This window comes from Opisthocomus hoazin, chromosome 6 (genome assembly GCF_030867145.1).
Source record: "Opisthocomus hoazin isolate bOpiHoa1 chromosome 6, bOpiHoa1.hap1, whole genome shotgun sequence".
Classification (NCBI taxonomy): domain Eukaryota; kingdom Metazoa; phylum Chordata; class Aves; order Opisthocomiformes; family Opisthocomidae; genus Opisthocomus; species Opisthocomus hoazin.
In genome coordinates, this window is record NC_134419.1 from 11,449,352 (window position 1) to 11,468,448 (window position 19,097).

Below are 19,097 nucleotides of genomic sequence, written 5' to 3' on the forward strand. Positions count from 1 at the left end.
TCTGCTCTGTGCTACCTCTCTAACAAGGCAGCTCAGCAGTTTGTTCTGCAAAGAATGAATCAGCTCCGAGTGGGGTTGGTAGTAAAAAGGCAGAACAGAGGAAACTCTGACATAAACCAGCAGAATAATGCTGACTTCAGACCTGAGAAGACTGGCTTAGTTGTAGCATGTTTGTTCTTAGTTCTTCTGTTTTGTACGGTTGTATGTTGGGACAGGACTGAAACCTCTGCAGGGTTTAGAGTTCACCCCAAGTCTTCAGATTACTCAGCAAGCACTTTGCTAGGCCAAGAAATCTTTGTTTGCTCTCCCCTTGCTCTAGATCTTCAGGGATTTGCTTTTCTAGATTTGCTATGGGAACTTGTTCAAAAACAGCATAAACCCAATGACCAAGTTGTTTCACTTACCATATTTTGCTTTTGCCGTAGAAAGTCTGGTAACACAGTCTATGACACGAGCTGAATGATTTTGCCTGCATATTGTAACAGCTAGGAGAGACTATTAGCTCAGGAGAGACTCTTATCGGCTTTGTAGCTGAAAACCACAAACATGAAAATAATTGAAACAAACCATGAGCGCTTACCTCCCTGTGGGTCTGAGCTCCAAAGGGAAGAATTCAAAACAGCTATAAAGCTAGACAAAAAGAAGTATGTGCCGTTCGATTTGCATTGTCTTCTGTGCTATAGAAAGAAGCTTGACAGATGATGCTACTTAGGTTTGGATTAGGCTGGCTTTCAGGATATTTCTGTAAATAGAGTTTGAGGTTACAGTTGACAACAGATGAGAATAAGGATCTCTTCAACCAGAGGCAAAGTAAGAGAGTCTAAAGGTGTTATGTATGTTAGATTATTTGGTTTAGTGTGGTTCTCTAAGACAGATTTCATCTGATTTGACCGTATAGAAATTAATCTCAGTCAACGAAGATGAGGAATGACCCTGACAAGAAGCAACACAAGCAGGGGGTGGTGTCCTTCTGAACCATCAGAGCCACGGTTTATAGCTGTCTGGCATTTTCACTAGTATCAGCTCTGTGAGTCTTCCTACCCCAAACTGCTGCTGTTTATCTATCACAGGATTTATTGGGATCTACAAAAGCTTTTCAGTTAGATGCTTGCAATGAACATACGAGGACTGGGACACCTTTGGCATTTGTAACTTTATTGCAGAAAAAAAATCCACTATTAACATATTTTACAAAGAAAGTTGCACTTTGGTGTTTGGCGAGTTTTCTTCCTCACCTCTTTCCCCTGGACAGTGATGCATGAGAAACAAGAACAACCAGCCCCTGCCCTTTTGGTTGTGTGCAGAGACACTTTCCAGCTATGCCAGCGTGCACCAGTTCCAGCCAGGATGGAGTTCTGTTTTCCACCACTAACTTGCTGCTCTTTGTGCCAAAAACCAGTAGCACCCTGCCCTCTGGCAGGGGAAACAAGTCTGTAGCTAGGGAGATTGCTCTGTGCAGACAATGCTTGATACAAAAGCTTTGGAGTTGTGACAACTGCCCTTTAGTTTTCATGCAATAATAGTAGGAGAGAACCAACCCCTCTTCCCTATTTTACTGGGCATCCTTACAATAAACAGATGCAAGGCCAAAGTGAACAGCTGAACCCAAACTGCACCGCAGCCATTTGTCAGCCACTGCGGAAGGAGTAAAGCAGGAAGGAGGAACTGCTGCCTTACCCAGTTCGTCTATCTGACCCAGACTGGTTCTGCTGCATCTTTGGGCTTTGCAGATAATCTGATGGGGAAATTCCCCTTTCCCTGCTAAAACAAGCAATAACAGGACTGGGAAAAAAAAAAGGTGCTTTTGCTAGTGAGGCCTGGTATCTGTCCTTTGTGGGGTCAGTGAGTGTTGCTACTGAAAGGAGAGGAGAGACTGAGGCTTGTAAGAGCAATGTGGCAGATAATCTCTAGCCCTTGCTGTATCCTGAGGCAGCAACTAGCTTAGTCAAAAGTCAAACACTCTAGAGAAGGCATGTGTTTCTCTTTACCTGCAGTCAAATGTGAATTAGAAACCAGCAGCAGGTATTAATTACATGAAAAATTTCATGTCACACACACTCTTTTCTTTCTGCGGCGAGGGCACCAAAAGATCCTCAGACTTACACTCAGAGGCTCTCGTCCATGGTTTTCCTTGAGGGGCCTCAAGAGCCTTGGATGCAGTCTACAGCAGTGATACTTTAAGGTGAAAGTGCAGAATCTAATCAGCCTAATACCTAGAAAGGGAAGAGGAGGAAGGCACCTACATCCAGCATCTGTCCTCACGACAAGACACCAGCTGGCTCAAAGACCAACATTAGAAGGTAAAAGAGCTTTGACCTTGCGGCAGCAGAGGAGGGAGAGTGCAGTACTAGTTTTGTACAGTAACTTTCAGCAACCAGATGCTAGCAGCAAAATGGGAGGTACCTGAGGAAAGGCATGTGTCAATCCAGGCAGGGAAATGGACTAAAGCGTTTACTGAGCCTGGGCAAGGAGTTTATGCATATGCTGAAAGCATCAAGTATGGGAGACCCAGTTTCCTAATTTTAGTGAGACCAAATTAGTGTGTCTAACTGGCAATAGACTGAGTCCTGTCAAGGCCTGTTAAACTGAAAATGCGGTCATTTTCCTCCAAGCAACTGCAAAGCAACATCAAGTAGCAAGGGCACTTCTCCAGTGCCCACAAAACTGTTTTCCCTGGTTAAAGAGAAAAGGTATGCATGTAGGAAGGAAGCAGAGCAGTCTGTCATCCTCCTGGTAGATGTTTTGGGATGGGCAGCGCCAAGCCCGGGACTAAAGCTGAAACAGGAACAAAAAAAAGTGCAAGAAAAAAAAAACAACAAACCAACCTTAAAAAATACAGAACAAGAGGGAGCCCAAGAGAACTGATCTCCACATCCCTGGCTCCCTCAGAAAACAGCAGTCTCCTTTGCTAGCACTGTGCTGACACCACCAGCCTAACAGCTCTTGCACGGATCACTTGCCCACCTCCTCTGAAAGCGGCAGCCGCCAAGAGGGACAGAAGAGCTCCATGCAGAACGTGATGGCAAAGGTTGTCTTGGCTAATTGGTCACCACACTAAAAGCAGGAGGCACCTTTTCAGGGCATTGTTTCGAGGAGAGCCTGGAGGAAAGGGCCAGACTTGGACTCTGATTCCCAGCATAAAAACGTCAACACAGAACTATTTAAAATGTCTAAAACCAAAAGCCATCTGAAAAGGATCTTTCAGTTGTGTGCAAATTACAGCCCCTCATTCCTCAGCAGATCGTCTGGGACCAAGTCCTCAAGGCCTTCTCCTCTGGGAAGTTCAGCCTTCCAGGCGGAGGACAGCCTGGTTGCCTAGTAGCTGTAGAGCGAGAGAGGGGTGTCCTCCATCATGTCATCCTGGAAGCAGAGAAGAGCGTGCTTTAATGAGATGTCTGCATGACGGCATACAGCCCCAGCCTGGAAGAGCGCTGTGCAGGCAGTGCAGCCTTCTCCTCCACACTGTCACAGCCTGGCCATCCGCCCAGCGATCCCCGCAAATGCTGTCCCTGTGCAATTTCTGGATCTCTGGACTGTCACTCTCCCCTTCTGCTGCAGCTTTTGGAGAGCAGAGGTGTATGCAGGAAGAGCCTGCCCGCTGCAAGGATGTGGAAAACCCTGTCTGTGGAAAACTCCTCTCAGCTTGAAACAGCATCAGCTTGCTTGCTAGCTGCAGAAGAGAATCAGTACTCCTCTGTGCCAGAAAGCACACTGCAATAGTTGCAGCTTCCCCAGAGGTAATCCAGCCTCTGATACCCTCATAACTTTTTATATCCCCAAAGGGTCAAATGCAGACAGAGAACCTCCCCAGAACAGAGCGCAGAATCTGCTTTGTCATAGTCACAAAGCAAGTATATCAGAATACAGGAGGAGAGGCTACGAAGGTGTCATTTCAGGGGAAGTTTGGATGGAGCTCCCCATCCTCTCTGTATTTAACCTCTTAGCATTCCCCTGCAGAGTGAGGGGAAGGCAGAGAGCTTCTTTAGTGGTCAACCTTGAGACTTGCTGTCTTGATTCAAACCCTGGATGGAAGGAGAGGGACCTAAGAGGGAACAGGAGTTGTGATCACCATTCTTGCTGCTGCAAATACCCAAAGCATCGCTAATGTAGTAGAAGACGAACTGCAAAGCAGCCAGTAGCAAGCCAGACCATGTCAGGCTTGGCTGAAAGCATTACTCACCATGGGCAGGTCCTGCAGGCGCCGGAACTCCAGGCGGCTGTTGTGCTGGCGGTATCTCAAGAAGCCCACCAGGCCTAGGATGCCCACCATGACAATGAAGACGGAGATCACGGTGATTACCAAGGGATCAGCCTTCGTTGTATCAGCCAAAGGAGAACTGGGTAGCTCTGCAAGGATACCAAGGGAATGAGGCCAAAGGAAAGCCTTCAAGGGCTGGAGTAGCAAAGCCCTGTCCTCTCTGGTTCTGCTCAGTTCAACCAAGAGGAAATTTGAGGTACCCCCAACCCTTTGCCATGCTTTGCGAGAGCATGGACAAAAGCAGAGCATTTACCTGGAGTTTTGTCATCATCAACATCCAACGCAGAAGCCTGCTTGTGCATGGGCTCTAATGCAGATGTGCTGGTGAGGATGGCAGCTGTGCAGGTAGTGGTGGAGCTGGTCACAAGGGATCTCACTGTCATGGTACTGGAGGTGGTAGCAGAGGATGTGCTCCCTACAGTAGAGATGCGAGCAGAGGAGGTTCTGGACTCTATGGTGCTTTCTTCTGTGGCACTTGCAGGGCTCGTTCCCGGCCTGGTTTCAGGCCTTTCTGCTGTGGGCCCTGTGATCTGCCCATCAGAAGTCCCCAGCTGAGAGCTGTTAGTTGTTGCTGCAAGATAGGAACAAGCAGTTATGTCAAAGGATAAAGTGCAAGTGCACTGTTCCGTGGGACTGGGCAAGATGGAAGCAAGGCTGTTAAGGCAGACTGCTGGGACTATAGGAAAAACAGCTTATTGACAACCCTTTGGAGAACAAGCAGGTCCTACAGCGCAGCCACAGCTGAGCCACACTGCAAGCCACAGTGCTTAAAAAGTCCTCTTGGTTTTCATGTGCGCCAATTCGCAATGTCAGCCAGCCTGAGCTGGGCCCACGAGGTCTGTTCTCTGGGGACAAAGGACAAGCAGAGAAGCCACAAACAGCTCTGCAAAGAGCTGGGGATCGCCCCAGAGCAAGAGACATCTGATCCCTCCTTACGGGGAGCAAAAAGGGACTGCCCAGGGACTGGGTAGCAGCATCCCCCGAGGCTGTGTCTGTTCGTCAGAGAGCAGCAGGACCCCGTGACACAAGCCAGGGTGAAGGATGCGGTTGTGCATGAACACCATGCAAATCAATGGTCAGTCAACACCTGCCGTGCATCAGGGGTGTGTGAATGCCTGGCAGGTCCCAAGGTGGGCGAGACTGGCAGACCCTATAGCCAGTCCCCACGCTGCCCAGAGGGATCTGAAGGTAGGGCAGGGGTTCCCATGGTTGCCCAGGGATGGATGGGCTGATGCTTGTGCCTGTCCATCTCCACACTTTGTGTTAGGGGAGGGTGTGCTGCCCTGTTCTGCAGGCAGCAGGGAAGGCTCCTCTTGAGCCCCCAGCCCTGGTGCAGGAGTAGCCCAGCTAGAGAGCACTGCTGAAGCACACTGTTTCACATGAGATACGCAAAGGACTTCCCTGCACACAATCAATGTCCTCACCAGAAAACAGACAGCACAATTCATACCATAATTAATGGGGTTTGCAAAGAGGATGCTGAACTAACAGCACCTGTGCAAGTCAGTCCCACTGAACTGGCCATGCTTAATAGCTCATTTCCCTTCCTCCCTCTCTCCAGTTCCCATGAGAGCTCACAGAAGTTCCCAGGTTGCGTATCCTTGGGGCAGGACTTTCTGCACAGCCAGGAAAGGCAAAACCTCACCCGGCACACTGTTCACAGGAGGCGTTGGGGATGTGCTGCTGGCGTCATCCATTTCTTCAGTTGTGGTGAAAGGCTCTGTGATTTCATGGTTGGGCTGGTTTTCTTCCAGAGTACTGGAAGTTGCTGTAGGGGAGGGGATTTCAGTGCTGCTGTTGACTGACAAGCTGATGTTGTGGTGCTCACGCTGCGTAACTGTGACGTCCCCGGGGTTGGCAGTGGTGGAAGCCTGCAGTCTCTCTGCCTCGGTGCCGACCATGGGAGTGGTAAGGATGGAGGCATCCTCCATCTCTGTAGTGTGGGCTCCAGTGGCATTGACTGTTGCAGCAGTCAAGTTTTTCTCCAGGGTTGTCTCGGGAATGGCAGTAGGCGTTGGACTGAAGTCAGAGGTTTCCCTTGGCTGATGCGAGGTTAGCACTGTGCTAAGAAAAGGTGATGGTGTCACCAAGGTCTCTGCTGTCTTCTGTCCCTCTCCTACAGAACAGAATTAAGAAATGCTGAGAAGTTTGTCAGAGATCCCACACTGAAAGGAGCAACAGAGGGGAAGCCAGGAACTGAACCTCTCCATCCCCTTAACTCCAAATCCAGCACAGGTTCACACTTGGGGAAGTGGTTCAAATAGCTCCTCCGTCCTCCTGGCCTCTCTGAGGCAGGGACCTGCTCTAGAGGACCTGTCTTTAACCTCCTCCCCCTCCAGCCCTGTGCTGCTGTTCTGTAGGGTCAGCATCACTAACCCCTCTACCCTGGAGCACCTTTTCAACCTTTTCAGAGGATCTGGGTTTTTTAGAAGTACCACCTGAGACCTGATTCTGTGAGAAACTTAGATAAGTCTTCTCTGGTTGATTAAGAGCCAGAAGTGGTGCAGAAAAAAATACAAGTGGGGAAAAAGTGGAAGTAAATTCTCTTATCTTCCCTGGCCCAATGAAGTGTAGAAAAGTAATGTTTAAAACGTCTGTGGCTGGCAAGGGTAAAGTGCATATTGCTAGTCATCTTAGTAGTGGTGTGGGCTTGCTGTTAGAGGGAAAGGTAAAATGGGTAACGAGAGTACTACAGCTAACCGGGCTGGTGGTGTACTCTGGGAGCCGCCTTCATGAGCTATTTATGAACACATCACCACCATAAAGTGTGACTGCTGTCACAGAAATGGGGAGCTACTCGGCCTCCCACTACAGCAAACGGGGCCAGCTTCCCTCGTGGGGACCTGCAGCTAACGAGGATCCCCCAGATCCACAGCCGCTAGATGGTGTGACAGCTCGTGGGAGGAGGGAAACCACACAAGGCTCCTACACTGCCCATTCATAAACATGGATCCTGTGAGGGTTTTTTAGGGTGTAAACAGGAAGAAAACAGAGAAGTGCAGCCCCATGAAGATGGATTCTCCAGACAAGTTAAAAACATTGCATGGTCAATATTTTGACGATTCCTGCTCAAGTTCCTACCCAAGCCACAGAGGTGTGATGAGCCAATTATAGAAAAAAATAAAGGTACTGAAGAAAATCCATCTTCATGCCCACTCTCTCCACAGTGGAGAAGCATCCGAGGCAGGTACATAACCAAGGAACATTCATCCACCAACAAAGCAGCCCACTCTCATCCTAAGGCTTTGGGAAAAATCTCAGCGGTTTTTAAAAGCTCTTCAGAATGGACACAGTTATCGAAGCTCTTCTCCAGCTATGGCACTTAATGGGTCCTAAAAAAAGACACAATACATCTCCCTCAAGAGACCTTCGCAGTACCCAGCCAGCTGGAGAATTCAAAACCTCGAAGCAGCCTGATGGAGCTGGGCTTCCCCAGCCTGGAGCCCCCATCCCAGGAGGGCTCCTGCAGAGGATGGACAAGCAGGCAGCACAGCCCCGCTCAGCACATTTGGAGACGAAGCTCTGAAGAGGAGCCTCAGCTGGGGCAACTTAAAACACGAAGACCGAAGGTGTAAGTGATGCTCCCTTTGGCCTTGCCTGGATCCAGCTGTCCGTGGCCAGAACGTGCCTCTGAACAAAGCAGGCTGCTCTCTGAGATGGAGCTAAGGCATAGGGGATGCTTACACCAGTAACACCAGGAAAGAAAGGAGCCGAGCACTGCGTTTCTGGGGATCGGGAAACCCTTCATTACAACCCTTACAACCCTTCATTTCCAGCCCTACGCTCAGCATTGCTATTCAGCACGTTGCCTGCTGGGTGAGATCCCAGCAGCTCCAGAGCTGGGCATTGGCAGATGCTCGCTCTACAAACACCCAACTACCTGCTCCTGCACAGCAAGAGACGCACACAGAGCTGCGCCGTCACCGCGGGGTAAACAGGAAAGGCAGTGGCCAGGTGCCCAGCCAGGCTGCACGCTCCTTTGAATAGCTGGCCTGTGCCCGGGGCAGCCTCCCACGGGGTGGCAAGCCGTGATCAGAGTCACGCAGAGGAAAAATTTGGGGAGAGCTGTCTTGCACAAAGGCCTGAGCAACTCTGAAGTGGTTGTGCCGGTCTCTGACTAGGAAAGGAAAGTCAGGGGGAAGGCGGACAAGTCCGGACCCTCTGTGCCAGGGGATCTCCCCGCAGTGTCAGGAGCTGGCATCCCTGCCAGGAGGGGCTGTGGGGTGTGGGGTAGGAGGGTTTGTGGGGTCAAGCAGCTCCCCCCATGCTGCGAATAAGGACGGGCTGCACACAGAGCTCCCCACAGTCTGTGAGAAGGAGAGCTGGTGGGAACAGCTATTTTCTCCGTCATAGTGCTCGTTCCTGCAGAATTGGCCAGTGTCCGTGACTGCCAAGGAAGCGGTGCCTGGGCAGACGGGCTGCTCTGGCCCCGCATCCTACAGGAACGTGGCCGGACCATTGCAGAAAGGCTTGTGCTGTAGCAGCAGCCACACTGGCTCTGGCATAACACAGCGGTGTGGTGTGTAAAAACTGGTTTGTAGAGAATTGCAGAGGAGATGTTAACACTTGGCAGGTGCAGAGCAGGAAGGGGAGCTGCTGGGGCACCGGCTCAGAGGCCTCTGAGCTCTGCAGGGGCTGATGGCACATGGATGAGCAGGTCATCCAGCCCAGCACGTCACAGCACACCCAGCTCACCCAGCTCGGGGAAACAAAGGACAGCCTGAGAAAAGGGAGAGCCTACACCAGATAACACAAAGACTCAAGCCATTAAGAGATGATGGTGGGAAGATAGAGAACAAGGCAAGAGCCTGAAGATGGGCAAGGAAACAAAGGACAGAGAGTAAATCCTGATCACTCGGGGACAGACAGACAAAAGATCACCATCATTGTCTGTCAGCTCCTAAGGGGTAAGGGCACATCCAAAGCCAGCACACAGCCACCAAGCAAAGCACCTGGGGAAATACTTCATAGCGTAATGAATAATATAGAGTATATACAATACATTATATACATAACATATATAATAATATATAGTTGCACCTTTCATAGATGCAACTTGGTGCTTTAGAGTATGTGGGTGTTAAGAGTGCAAGCACTAGCGAGTTTTACTTTGGTTTTAAAATAAAAATACCCCCCCAGGGTCTTGCATTAAGATTTACTACATCGTTGAAACTGCAGTGCCACAACTGTGTTTTGCACAGTTTTATCACCAGAACAGGCACCTACTGCAACCCTTTCCCACCCAGTTCAGGTGCAAGCCCTGCAGTGCAGTGGGGGAGAGTACGGCTCTGCTGCAAAGCCGCTGTGGCTGGTGGTGCTGGATGAGACCCAGCAAACCCCATGCCAGCTGTGATCCTCCATGGTCCAGCCACTGTGGGTTGCTCTGGATCCCTGGTGCCGGACAGGTAGGAGAAGCCCCAGCTCCAGCACTGTTGCTGCTGCCCCAGCCGGTGAGTGATGATGTTTTTAGCTGTTTATCAGTTACGTATAGAGATGCAGGTCAGAGCTCGTTACTCTGGCATCTTCCTGAAGGAGCTCCGATTCCTGCACCACATGCCAGGGAGGCTGCGGAGGCACTGCCTAAGGCATCGTCCTCATCGGCTGCTGCAGACAAGAGGGAACCAGGCCCCTCTTGTCTCAGATGGAAAGGGAAGGAGTTAAGTGTAGATGCTTCACCTTCCCCTCTCCACCTTCACCTGATTCTCCAAGGCCTGACAGCTGCAGCACCTCAAGACAGCTGGTGAACGTGTGGTCACCCTTGGATCCATCATAAAGCAACTACGACCGTACTGCAAGCGAAGAAACAGGACCAGCTGCAAGCAAGAACTCTGGTAATAACAGCATCTCTGCTTCCCTGCTGGGAAACTGAGGGTGGGTTGGCTTTGGTTACGTTGCAGTGCCTGCTAAAGCAGAGCTGGCTGGCGGTCCCCTGGCTACAGCCCCACTCCTGCCCCGGCTCGGTGCTAACCACCAGGCTCAGTCTGCGCTGGTGAGAACCAGCGATCTCAGACCACATGAGGGCAGGGCTGGTGGATTTGGAGCAGCAGCTCCCATCAGACAGTGCTGACTGCAGTGACCTCTGTCTGGGAAACGAGAGGGGCGAAGGAAGAGAGCCGCCCCAAGGGAGGAGGGATGCAGCCAGCCAAGAAGCCCCTGCCTTGGAAAAGGGTGGGAAATGCTCCCTGCTCCAAGAGGGAAGGGAGGGAGGGCTCTGAGCATCAATCAGCCCACGGCTTCGCCTGCTCTCCAGCACTGCATGACGACACTGAGGTATCTCCAAGCATCAGCCTGAGCTCCCACCAGCTCCAGAGCAGACATGGTATAAATATGCCATAATGGAGAGGAGTGAAGGAAGCCAGCTCTGCAGGAGACAGGGCCGTTCCTGCTTTGCGCTCCCTGCCCAAGTTTCAGGGCTGGGGCCAAGCGAGGGGCTGAGGAAGGTCTGCACAACCAGCACAGAGCACTGCTGCTGTGTCAGGGCAGCCACGCAGAGCAGGGACGTCTCCTCCTGCCCCTGCCACAGCAGCCAGCCCACTGCTTCTCAGAATAAAACAGGGCAGCAAGACAGAGCACGGCCCCAGCTGGACCAACCTGCAGACGAGCTCTTACCAGAACCCTTCCTGCCCCAGTCCCAGCAGCATCCTCTGCCCCCTCCTTCCTATGTCAGCCAGAAACAGCAGCCTGAGCTCCCCAAGGGTCAACAGAAACCTGACTCCAACTCATGGGCTTTACCACCGTTTCTAAAATCCCTCTTTGGGTGAGGTGTAGGAGAGCCACGTAAGGTAAGGAAGCCAGCGGCAGGCGGGATGCCGGGGCTCAAGGGAGAGCACGGCAGCAGGGTACAGGCTGCAGTTACTGCTGGAAAAGGCGCACAGAGACCCCGGTGAGAGCTGAGCACAAAGAGGAGAAAGGATCCACGCAGGATTTTCGAAGAAGCGCCCATAGGAGCAGGACTCCCTGGTGCGGATGTATCCTCCCGCGCAGGCTGTCACCATCTGCGGATAGCACCTCACTTAAATCAGCCTCCTACAGAATGCATGTCAACCATTACTCTGATTCATTGAAGAGGCACCCAAACCCTTCTAAAATGCTATTTTTGTGCACTAACGGAATTCAATTTCCATTTAAGTGTAACAGCTCATGTCACAAACAACCTAGTGAAATGCAAAATTAATATGACGTTTAAAAAGGAACAGCATAAGCTGTAGCCTATATGTATTTAAGCAATTATATTATATCCTCTTGCTTAGCAAAGTACTCCATTAAGCAGAGAAACTATCTTTTGTTGCCAGTTATTACGTTTTTATGGTTACCAACCAACGGTAATTAAACAACCTCTTCAAGGAAAAAGAGCTTCAGCACAGATGCAAATAAAACCATGCAGCGGGATTTAAAACCAAGGCTCCTAATTTAAAAGCAGAACTGGAATAGCTGCTGATTAGATACCAGCTGAGCCTGACCTCTTCTCCTTAACTCAAAGCTTGGAATAAAAAAAAAAACAAGTGGCAGAAGAGATTTCTGGAGCCCTTCAGGCAGGTGCCAGATGCACCCAGCGATGCTGCAAACACCCTCATCGGGACGAAGCGAGGCTCAGGGACGCAGATCCAGTGCAAAGGCCAACTGCTTTGTAAACAGCTCCAGTCTGATACCTCGCAGGACCTCACTGGAGGCAGGATGCTGCTGGGCTGCATTTGCTGCAGGCTCCAGCGCTCTCCGTGCCAGCGCTGGTGCCGGGACTGTCCCCATCCCCGTCCTGGCACAGAGAGGCTGAACCAGCTCCGTCTGCCGCAAGGAGTCTGGCCGTGGGGTGCAGCAACAGGTCGGACCTCGCAGCCTGCTCAGGGCCCACAGCGGAGCTCTTGCAGGGGAGCAAGTTAACTCCCTGCACCCCACGTGGCTTTTGCAAGCCGAGCCATGCCTTGTTGCGCAGGCAGCAAAACTGGGGGGGCTGAACTGGGGCTGTCAAGTGCCCAGTGCCAGCCTGGAAAGCTGCCGGGCCAGGCATGCTGTGAAGCAGGGGCTACGGTAAGGGACAGGAATAGAAACCAGGTCTCCTGACTGAGGAGCTCCTTCCAGCCCGACAGGCGGGCAGCCACGAGCCGAGAGCACGAGACGGGGCTCAGATTAGATACAGGGTGCTGAGCGAGCGCAGCGCTGGGGAGGGACAGCCCAGCACCCAGCCTGCCCGGGCAGGCAGGAGGATGCTTCCCTGGGGCACGTGCGGATGCCGGGCCTCAAGCTTGAACCCCTGGGGAGCAGAAAGGGGAGCCAGGAGAGCGCCTGCACTACGCCTCGTTTGGTGGCACTGCATTTGGGATGGGGACAACCAGCCGATGGTGGCACGGCAGAGCCGGGCAGAGCAAGAGTTGTGAGAGCAGAGATGAGCAGCCCTGGAAACGGCACCATAAATGCCGAGCACGGGTTCTTCAGCACTGGAAAAAACCGTAAAGCAGTACAGACGTGCCCAGAGCACACCGCGGTGCCGGAGCCCAAGCTGGGGAGGAGGCAGCACCCGCCCGAGCGCCCGCAGGACGCAGCACCCAGCGTGGCACGCTCTGCCTAGCCCAGCCGGGGTGGGGCCAGATAAAGAAACTCTGCTTTCCCACAGGTTTGCATGAAGCTGCATCACTGATGCCCCATTTAGAGGCGAGGGGGCTTACCCGAATTCCTGTAGCAGGGCAGAAGGGGAGAGCAGCCTGCCTTGCCCGGCCACCGCTGTCACACCAGCCACTTCTTTTCCACTGGCCGCATGCAGCTGCAAAGCACCCTGCTTGGCAAGAAGGTGCCCAGGAGGCTTCTATGTTATTTGCTTTGCTCCTCAGTGGAGGGACTGAGCTGTGACGAAGACTCCTTTGCCCAGAGGCCGCTGGGGACACGCACAGCGCCCAAGGCCTGGGAATCCTGCCCTTTTCTGGGGCTGTGTAACCCCAATAACACAGCAACAGCGGGGAGCTCTGGCATCAGCCAGCCCTGGCCCTGCTTACCTTGGGAGTCACAGCTGCAGCGGAGGAAGCACTCATGTCATCAGGAGAAAATTAATTAGCCAGTTGCCTTATTAGCAGCCCCATATCAGCAGGGAGCCTGGTCTCTAGCACAGTGTGGCACAAGCTAGGGGGAGTCTGGACATCAGGCAGTCTGGCCAGCCTCAAGCAGCCCCCAGGACCCTCCAGCTGTGTGGCTGCTGCTTTCATGGGCCAGGGGGCTTGGGGGACGCATTCTGCGCTGAGCAGCTGTGGTGTGGGTCATGCAGGGCAAGCACACACCCCGGCCCTGCCTGGAGCAGCCCTGCAGGGCTCAGGACATGGCCCCAGAACCAAGCGATGCCGAGCCTTATGAGAGCTGCCCTGCAGAGTGTGGTGGGGACGAAGGCAGCCAGCGTCACCGCAAGGCGGCCCCGTGGAAACCCCTGCAGCAAGAACTGTGTCTGCCCACTCAGAAGGTCTCGGTGGAAAGGAAGCAGGGAGAGGGGCCTCTGTGCTTTGGATCATCCCTGCTCCCCTTTGCCCCGAGGGATGGGGCCAAGGGAGCTGAAGGAAGGGAGCGCTTTGCCCCTGCCCAGCAGGTCCGGCCTTGGAAGGGCGGCAGGGAGCCAAGGTCCACCCCACGCCTGGGGCTGGGGGAAGAGCATGTGCAGAAATGGCATCAAAGGCCAACACCAAGACATGATGGGGCTGGGCAGGCAGCGCAGGGTCAGTAGTGACCCCACGCAACCGGAGGCACTGCCCTGAGGAGAGGACCGAGCTGTGGCTCAATTGTGGGTGCTGGAGAGCTGGAGCCACCCAGCCAGGGTGGGGTTGGGTCCATCCACTCCCCCTCGTCTTGGGCAAACAAGGGGAAAAAAATCACGGCAAATCGACTGCAAGCGGACACACTGCCCACCTGTGTGCACAGCCCCAGGCGCCGACAGACGGGACTTTATGTGCTGGGGCTTTATGTGCTCGCGCCGCTCCCAGCCCTGCATGGTCCCTGCCGCTTGCGAGGCGGCTCGGTGTGGGAAGGGAAGGCAGCAAAATGCCCAGACCAGAGTTACTCGGGGTTTTATTTGTAAAGCTAACGGTGCTGGAGGAAGTGGATTTCCGCAGGCAGCGAAGAAAGGCTGCATTGAGAGCCCGGGGTGGGCAGAGCCCGGGGGATGCAGCAGCCCGAGCCTCTCTGCGGCCCCACAGCAAACCCATCCGGGGAGCGGGAGCCGGCGCTGTCAGACAGGGGGACAAGGGGGATCCGTGCCGGGAGCAGGGCAGAGACCAGCTCATGGAGCTGGGACAAGCCTGGCTTCAGACAGGTTTGTCTGTGGACTGTCAACTTTGGGGCCAGTCTCCGGGTGAACCTTTCCCTTCCCCCATCACTCTCCTGCTGGGATTCTCTGGTGTCTCATTAAGGGTTGTGCTTGCTATGGGGCAGTTTTTTATTGCTGGCATCTCTTCCATGCCAACTATTTCTACAAAACATTTGCTCTCTGAACTGTGGCTGGGATTAGCTAGCGGACCCCAAAGCCACGAGGACAAGGGCCACGGCAGCTGCATAGGTGCCATTTCCCGAGGCTGTGCAGGGACTTTGGGATTGGGATGCTAAACATGAAAGATAGAAGGAAAAAATCCAGCACAACCTTAATTCTGGTATGTCCCAGCAGTTTGAGCCTCAGACTCTGCAGCGAGAGCCAGCTGCAGTGGGGTCTCCCTGGGGGCAGGAAACACTGCGAGACACGGGGCCAGCACAGCCAGCGGCAGCCCCGAGCCGCTCCTCCTTGGCGATGGAAACCCCGAGTCGTTTCTCTGCCAGCAGCCGGCCACCTCCCCACAGCCCATCACAGCGCAGCCGCCCTCGCACCGGGAGCGCGGCGTTACCCGAGGCTTTGCCCACGTAAAGGGGGCTGGTTTGGGACTGTTTCCCCACGCTCAGCTTCAAACCCAGACAAACTGCATCTGGTGCCCAAAACCTCAGATCCAGCGCTGCTCTCGCTGCCGGGGCATGGCCCCACGGGTGCCTACGCTAGGGTTTGACCAGCCCAGTTAGCTATTGGAGACCGAGTTTCTGTGTGTCACCCTTCAGTCTCTATCGCTGCCGCCACCGTGCTGTGACCTGACTGGGGTCTGCCCAAGGGTTTTTTTCTCAGCCGCAAAGAAGAGGAAACACGTTTGCTTCCCCAGCGCCAGGCAAGCCCCTAAAAGCCAGCTCAGACTTTGTCATGGCCACGGCCACGGGGGATGGCGACAGCCCCCCGGCTTGGGGCACGGTCCCGGCCGGGCTCGGCAGCGTGTCGGTGGACGTGTCGGCGGACGGGGCTGTCAGCGCCACGCTGCAGACTGTGCCTGCCCACGTGGGGACATGTTGCTTGCGGAGCCGAGCCGAAACACAGCCTCGGAAAGGCTGCCCGGGGCCGGCGTCTGGCTCCCGCTCCGTCCCGCAGCCCGACGGGACGGGCGCCCGGTGCCTGCAGGGAGCCGGCAGAGCTCGGGCTTTGTCCGGGGTCCCCTCGGTGCTCGCCGGCACCCCGGAGCCGCCGGGTGGGAGACGGGGAGGGGCTCGCAGGGCTGGGTGCCGGTAGGCGAGCGTCTCCGGGCTCCCTGCTCCCCTCCCCGCGCACTCGCCCCGGACCGGGGAGGCGAACCGGGCTGGCGGGGGGGCAGCGCCCCGCAGCTGCCTTCTATGGGCACGGCCGGGCCGGGCCGGGCCGGGCCGGGCGGGCGCCGGGAGCGCGGAGCTCGGCCCCTCCCCCCGAGCATCCACGGGCGGCCCTGACCCTCACGGCGCCCGGGGCCGGGGTCGCTCCGCCGAGGCTCGGGGCCAGGCCCGGGGCGCTGCTCCCCGGCGGTTCCCGTCCCCGGGGAGGGCTCCCCGGCCCCCGCTCCTCCCCTGGCCCCGCACTCCCCGCCGCGGCGGGACCCCGCGGGACCCCTCGGGCCGCCCCCCCCCCCCCCCCGGTACCTGGCAGGGCGCAGAGCAGGCAGCACGCGGCGGCGAGGCGGAGCAGCGCGCTCCGCGTCCCCTCCATGCTGGGCCGATCCGCGCTGCCTCCGCCGGCGGCACCGGGGCGGGGCGGGGCGGGGCGCGGCGGGCGGCACGTGGTCCGGCCCCGGAGGCGCGGGGCGGGGGCCGCTGCCGCCCCCCGCGCTCCCGGCACCCCCCGCACCCCCGGGCCCGGGCCGGTACCCGGCAGAGCGCTCCCGGTGCGGGCCTCGGCACCCCCGGTGCGGGCGGGGCACCCCCGGTCCCGTCCTTCCCTGTCCCGCGCATCCCTGCTCCGGCCCCGTGCCACCCCGTCACCCCGTGCCGGTCCGAGTGGCCCCCGGCATCCCCACCTCTGCCCCGCGCAGGGATGGGGACAGCGGGCATCGCCCCGGCTCCCCCGGTACCCCAAAGCCCGGGTCTGCGGGCGCAGGGCTGCTCCAGGCACCCCGTGCTGCTGCCCCGGCTCAAGCCACGGCTGTTTGCCAGGCCAGCCCCATCCAGTCGCTGCGAGGGCTGAGCCAGCAGCCGTCCTTCGGGAAGCCTCACCGCTCGCTTCTGCTCGGTGATTCTGCAGAAGAAGCCCCGTCACGAAGCCGCGGGCGGCCAGGCGCTTGGCCAGGCCCCCCGCGCCCAAGCTGCTCTCCGGAAGGGCCAGAACGCCCCTTGCAAACCCCTGGTCCTCCCTGACGCCGGCCGCACGTGGGGCAGCTGGAGCGAGCCCTCCATCCCGCCCCATCCACCCTCACAGAAACAATGGGAAGGTTTTGGGCTCCTCTGATTTCCTCCCTTTGCCCGTGAGGTGCAAAGAAGACGGGGCCTCGGAGGCGTCTGAGGGCCCCATGTCGTGGCGTGGTCCTTGCTGGCCCTCCCTTGGGCTGCTCCAGCAGAGGTGGGGCTGTGGGGCCCCTTCCCCACCCCGACACTCGTGTCTGCAGCCCCATGGCACAGAGGAGGATGGTGGAAAGGGAGATTTTCGTTCCCTGAGAGGTCTTGCTTTCCTTCTTCAGTGTGGGGCTCCTTGGTAGCTCCTGCCATCAGTTCGGAGGCAGGTAGAAGAGAACAGGGTTAATCTGACGCAGAACTGATCACGTCTTTTACGGGCTTTTTTAAGGAAGAAAATGAAAAAATCTCAGCCCCTCGCTGGAAATGTGTTTCCAGCTGCTTGCTGCTTATCACCACCAAAACCAGACGTACCATTTTCTGGCATCCCGTTAAGGCAGAAGTGATTGGGCTTGTACAAATTCCCCAGTTCTAAGGGGAATTATTTTAAGTATATTTAGAACTTCTTGGTAAGTTAGATGAGTCTTCTGCTCCCCCCCAGGCGCCGCTGGGCCAACTGGCAGAGCAAAGCCACCTTTGCACCAGACCAGCTTGGGCTTTCGGTGCTGTGGTGTGCACCACCTGGCCTGGCACCTCGGGGTGGCCGGGAGCCTGCCACGTCTCACCGGGGAGGGACCAGGGTGTTCCTACCCCCCCAGACACCCATCCCTGGGCAGGACATGAGCTCCGGGGACGCCGGCGCTGCTGGCTCTGACCACAGTTCACGAGCGCATCCAACGCCTGCAAGCTTCTGACTCACGTCTCTCCTCTGGTCTGCCTCTGGAGACGCCAAAACTAGATCCATCTCAGCCGGCTCACAGATAGCGGCTCTCAGTCGTCAAGGTTACCGGTCCCTCTGCTTTAATTAAGCGTGTAGACATGGCACCGGCGATCTGCAGCAGCTGGGGGACAAGGAGAGCATTTGGCTGCACTCCCCGAGGGGTCTGCCAGCGGCACGATAAACCTGGGCAGATGAACCCCCCTGCAGGTCACCGCTATTACTTTAGCTGATCTCCGCACTCATTAGCACTGTGATTAACACACTAACGAGGCACCTTTGGCTCCCCGTAGCTGGGAAGGGGCATCTGGGAGCAAGAAAGGTGGCTACATCGGTGTAACAGTGTCTTTGCGGCGATGCTGCTGCTCTCCCACCCTGGAGAAGGGAGTAAAACCAAGGGGCACTCTAACATCCCGCTGGTGCGCCGACACTTTCTCATGGAGCAAGGAAAAATATTCCCCTTGGATACCAGGCAGTGGCCCACACTGTCCATACGGGCTGTGCAGGGGCTCTGACTGGCTCAGGGGGCCGTCGCCCCAGGCTGCGCTCGGGGAGGAGCGAAAACGCCCCTGGCAAACCCCCCGCAGCACATCGACCAGGCAGGTCTGGCCAGCACCGAGAGCTGACTGAGAGTAACTTCTGAAAGAAAGTTTTGTGCTCGAAAAACACGGCATCGACTTCTGCCAGTGTCACGATCTCTCTTGCAGCAGCTTTATTTAGCTCCTGTCCTTTCGCTTCTGGCTGGCGGCCAAAGCACAGAGCAGGCCAGAGATGATAATGTTGATTATGTTAATTTAATAGGAAGAAGCAGATAATAGAAAACAAGCCAGTGGAAAACAGCGGCAGCAAAAGGGCTGAGGGGAAGTAAGGGCGCAGGTAGGAGGGAGGGAGGGAGATGCTGGCGCTGCGGCAGATGTGGAAGCTGAGTCCCCCAGCCCGGGGTATGACACAGGCTGAGCGTTCCCCGGAGTGAGCAGGGCGGTGGCGCGGCTTTGCTCCCACCGCAGCGTCACGCCTGAAGGGCGATCACCTCGTCCGTGCACCCAGAGGCGAGTGGTCGCAGCGGGAGCCCTGGGCGGAGGGGTGGCAGCTGCGGGGACACGGGGGGTCACTGGGGCTCTGGGCTCGCGTAAATCGTCCCATTTCTTGTGCTTCAGCCTCTCTGTGCTCTGCCCTTCGCCGCTGGGCACCCCTGGCCTTGCAGAGGGCTCAGCAGATCCCAGCCTGCCCCGTGCCGCCTTGCAACCCGCTTTTTCAGGGGGGCTGGGCATGATTAGAGCTGGTCTTGAGGTA

At 55.9% G+C, this 19,097-nt stretch overlaps 1 protein-coding gene across 1 annotated transcript; it reads right to left on the reverse strand.

Annotated features, from left to right (window-relative positions):
• Window positions 1-1,138: 1,138 nt before the first annotated feature.
• LOC142361689 (uncharacterized) lies at window positions 1,139-16,285 on the reverse strand. Its single transcript, XM_075424049.1, has 5 exons — window positions 16,184-16,285; window positions 5,904-6,374; window positions 4,512-4,829; window positions 4,181-4,347; window positions 1,139-3,360 (listed from the first exon to the last, which is right to left on the reverse strand). Exons 1-5 carry the CDS (start codon window positions 16,248-16,250, stop codon window positions 3,316-3,318), a joined length of 1,068 nt encoding a protein of 355 aa, XP_075280164.1. The 5' UTR covers window positions 16,251-16,285; the 3' UTR covers window positions 1,139-3,315.
• Between the last annotated feature and the right edge of the window lie 2,812 nt (window positions 16,286-19,097).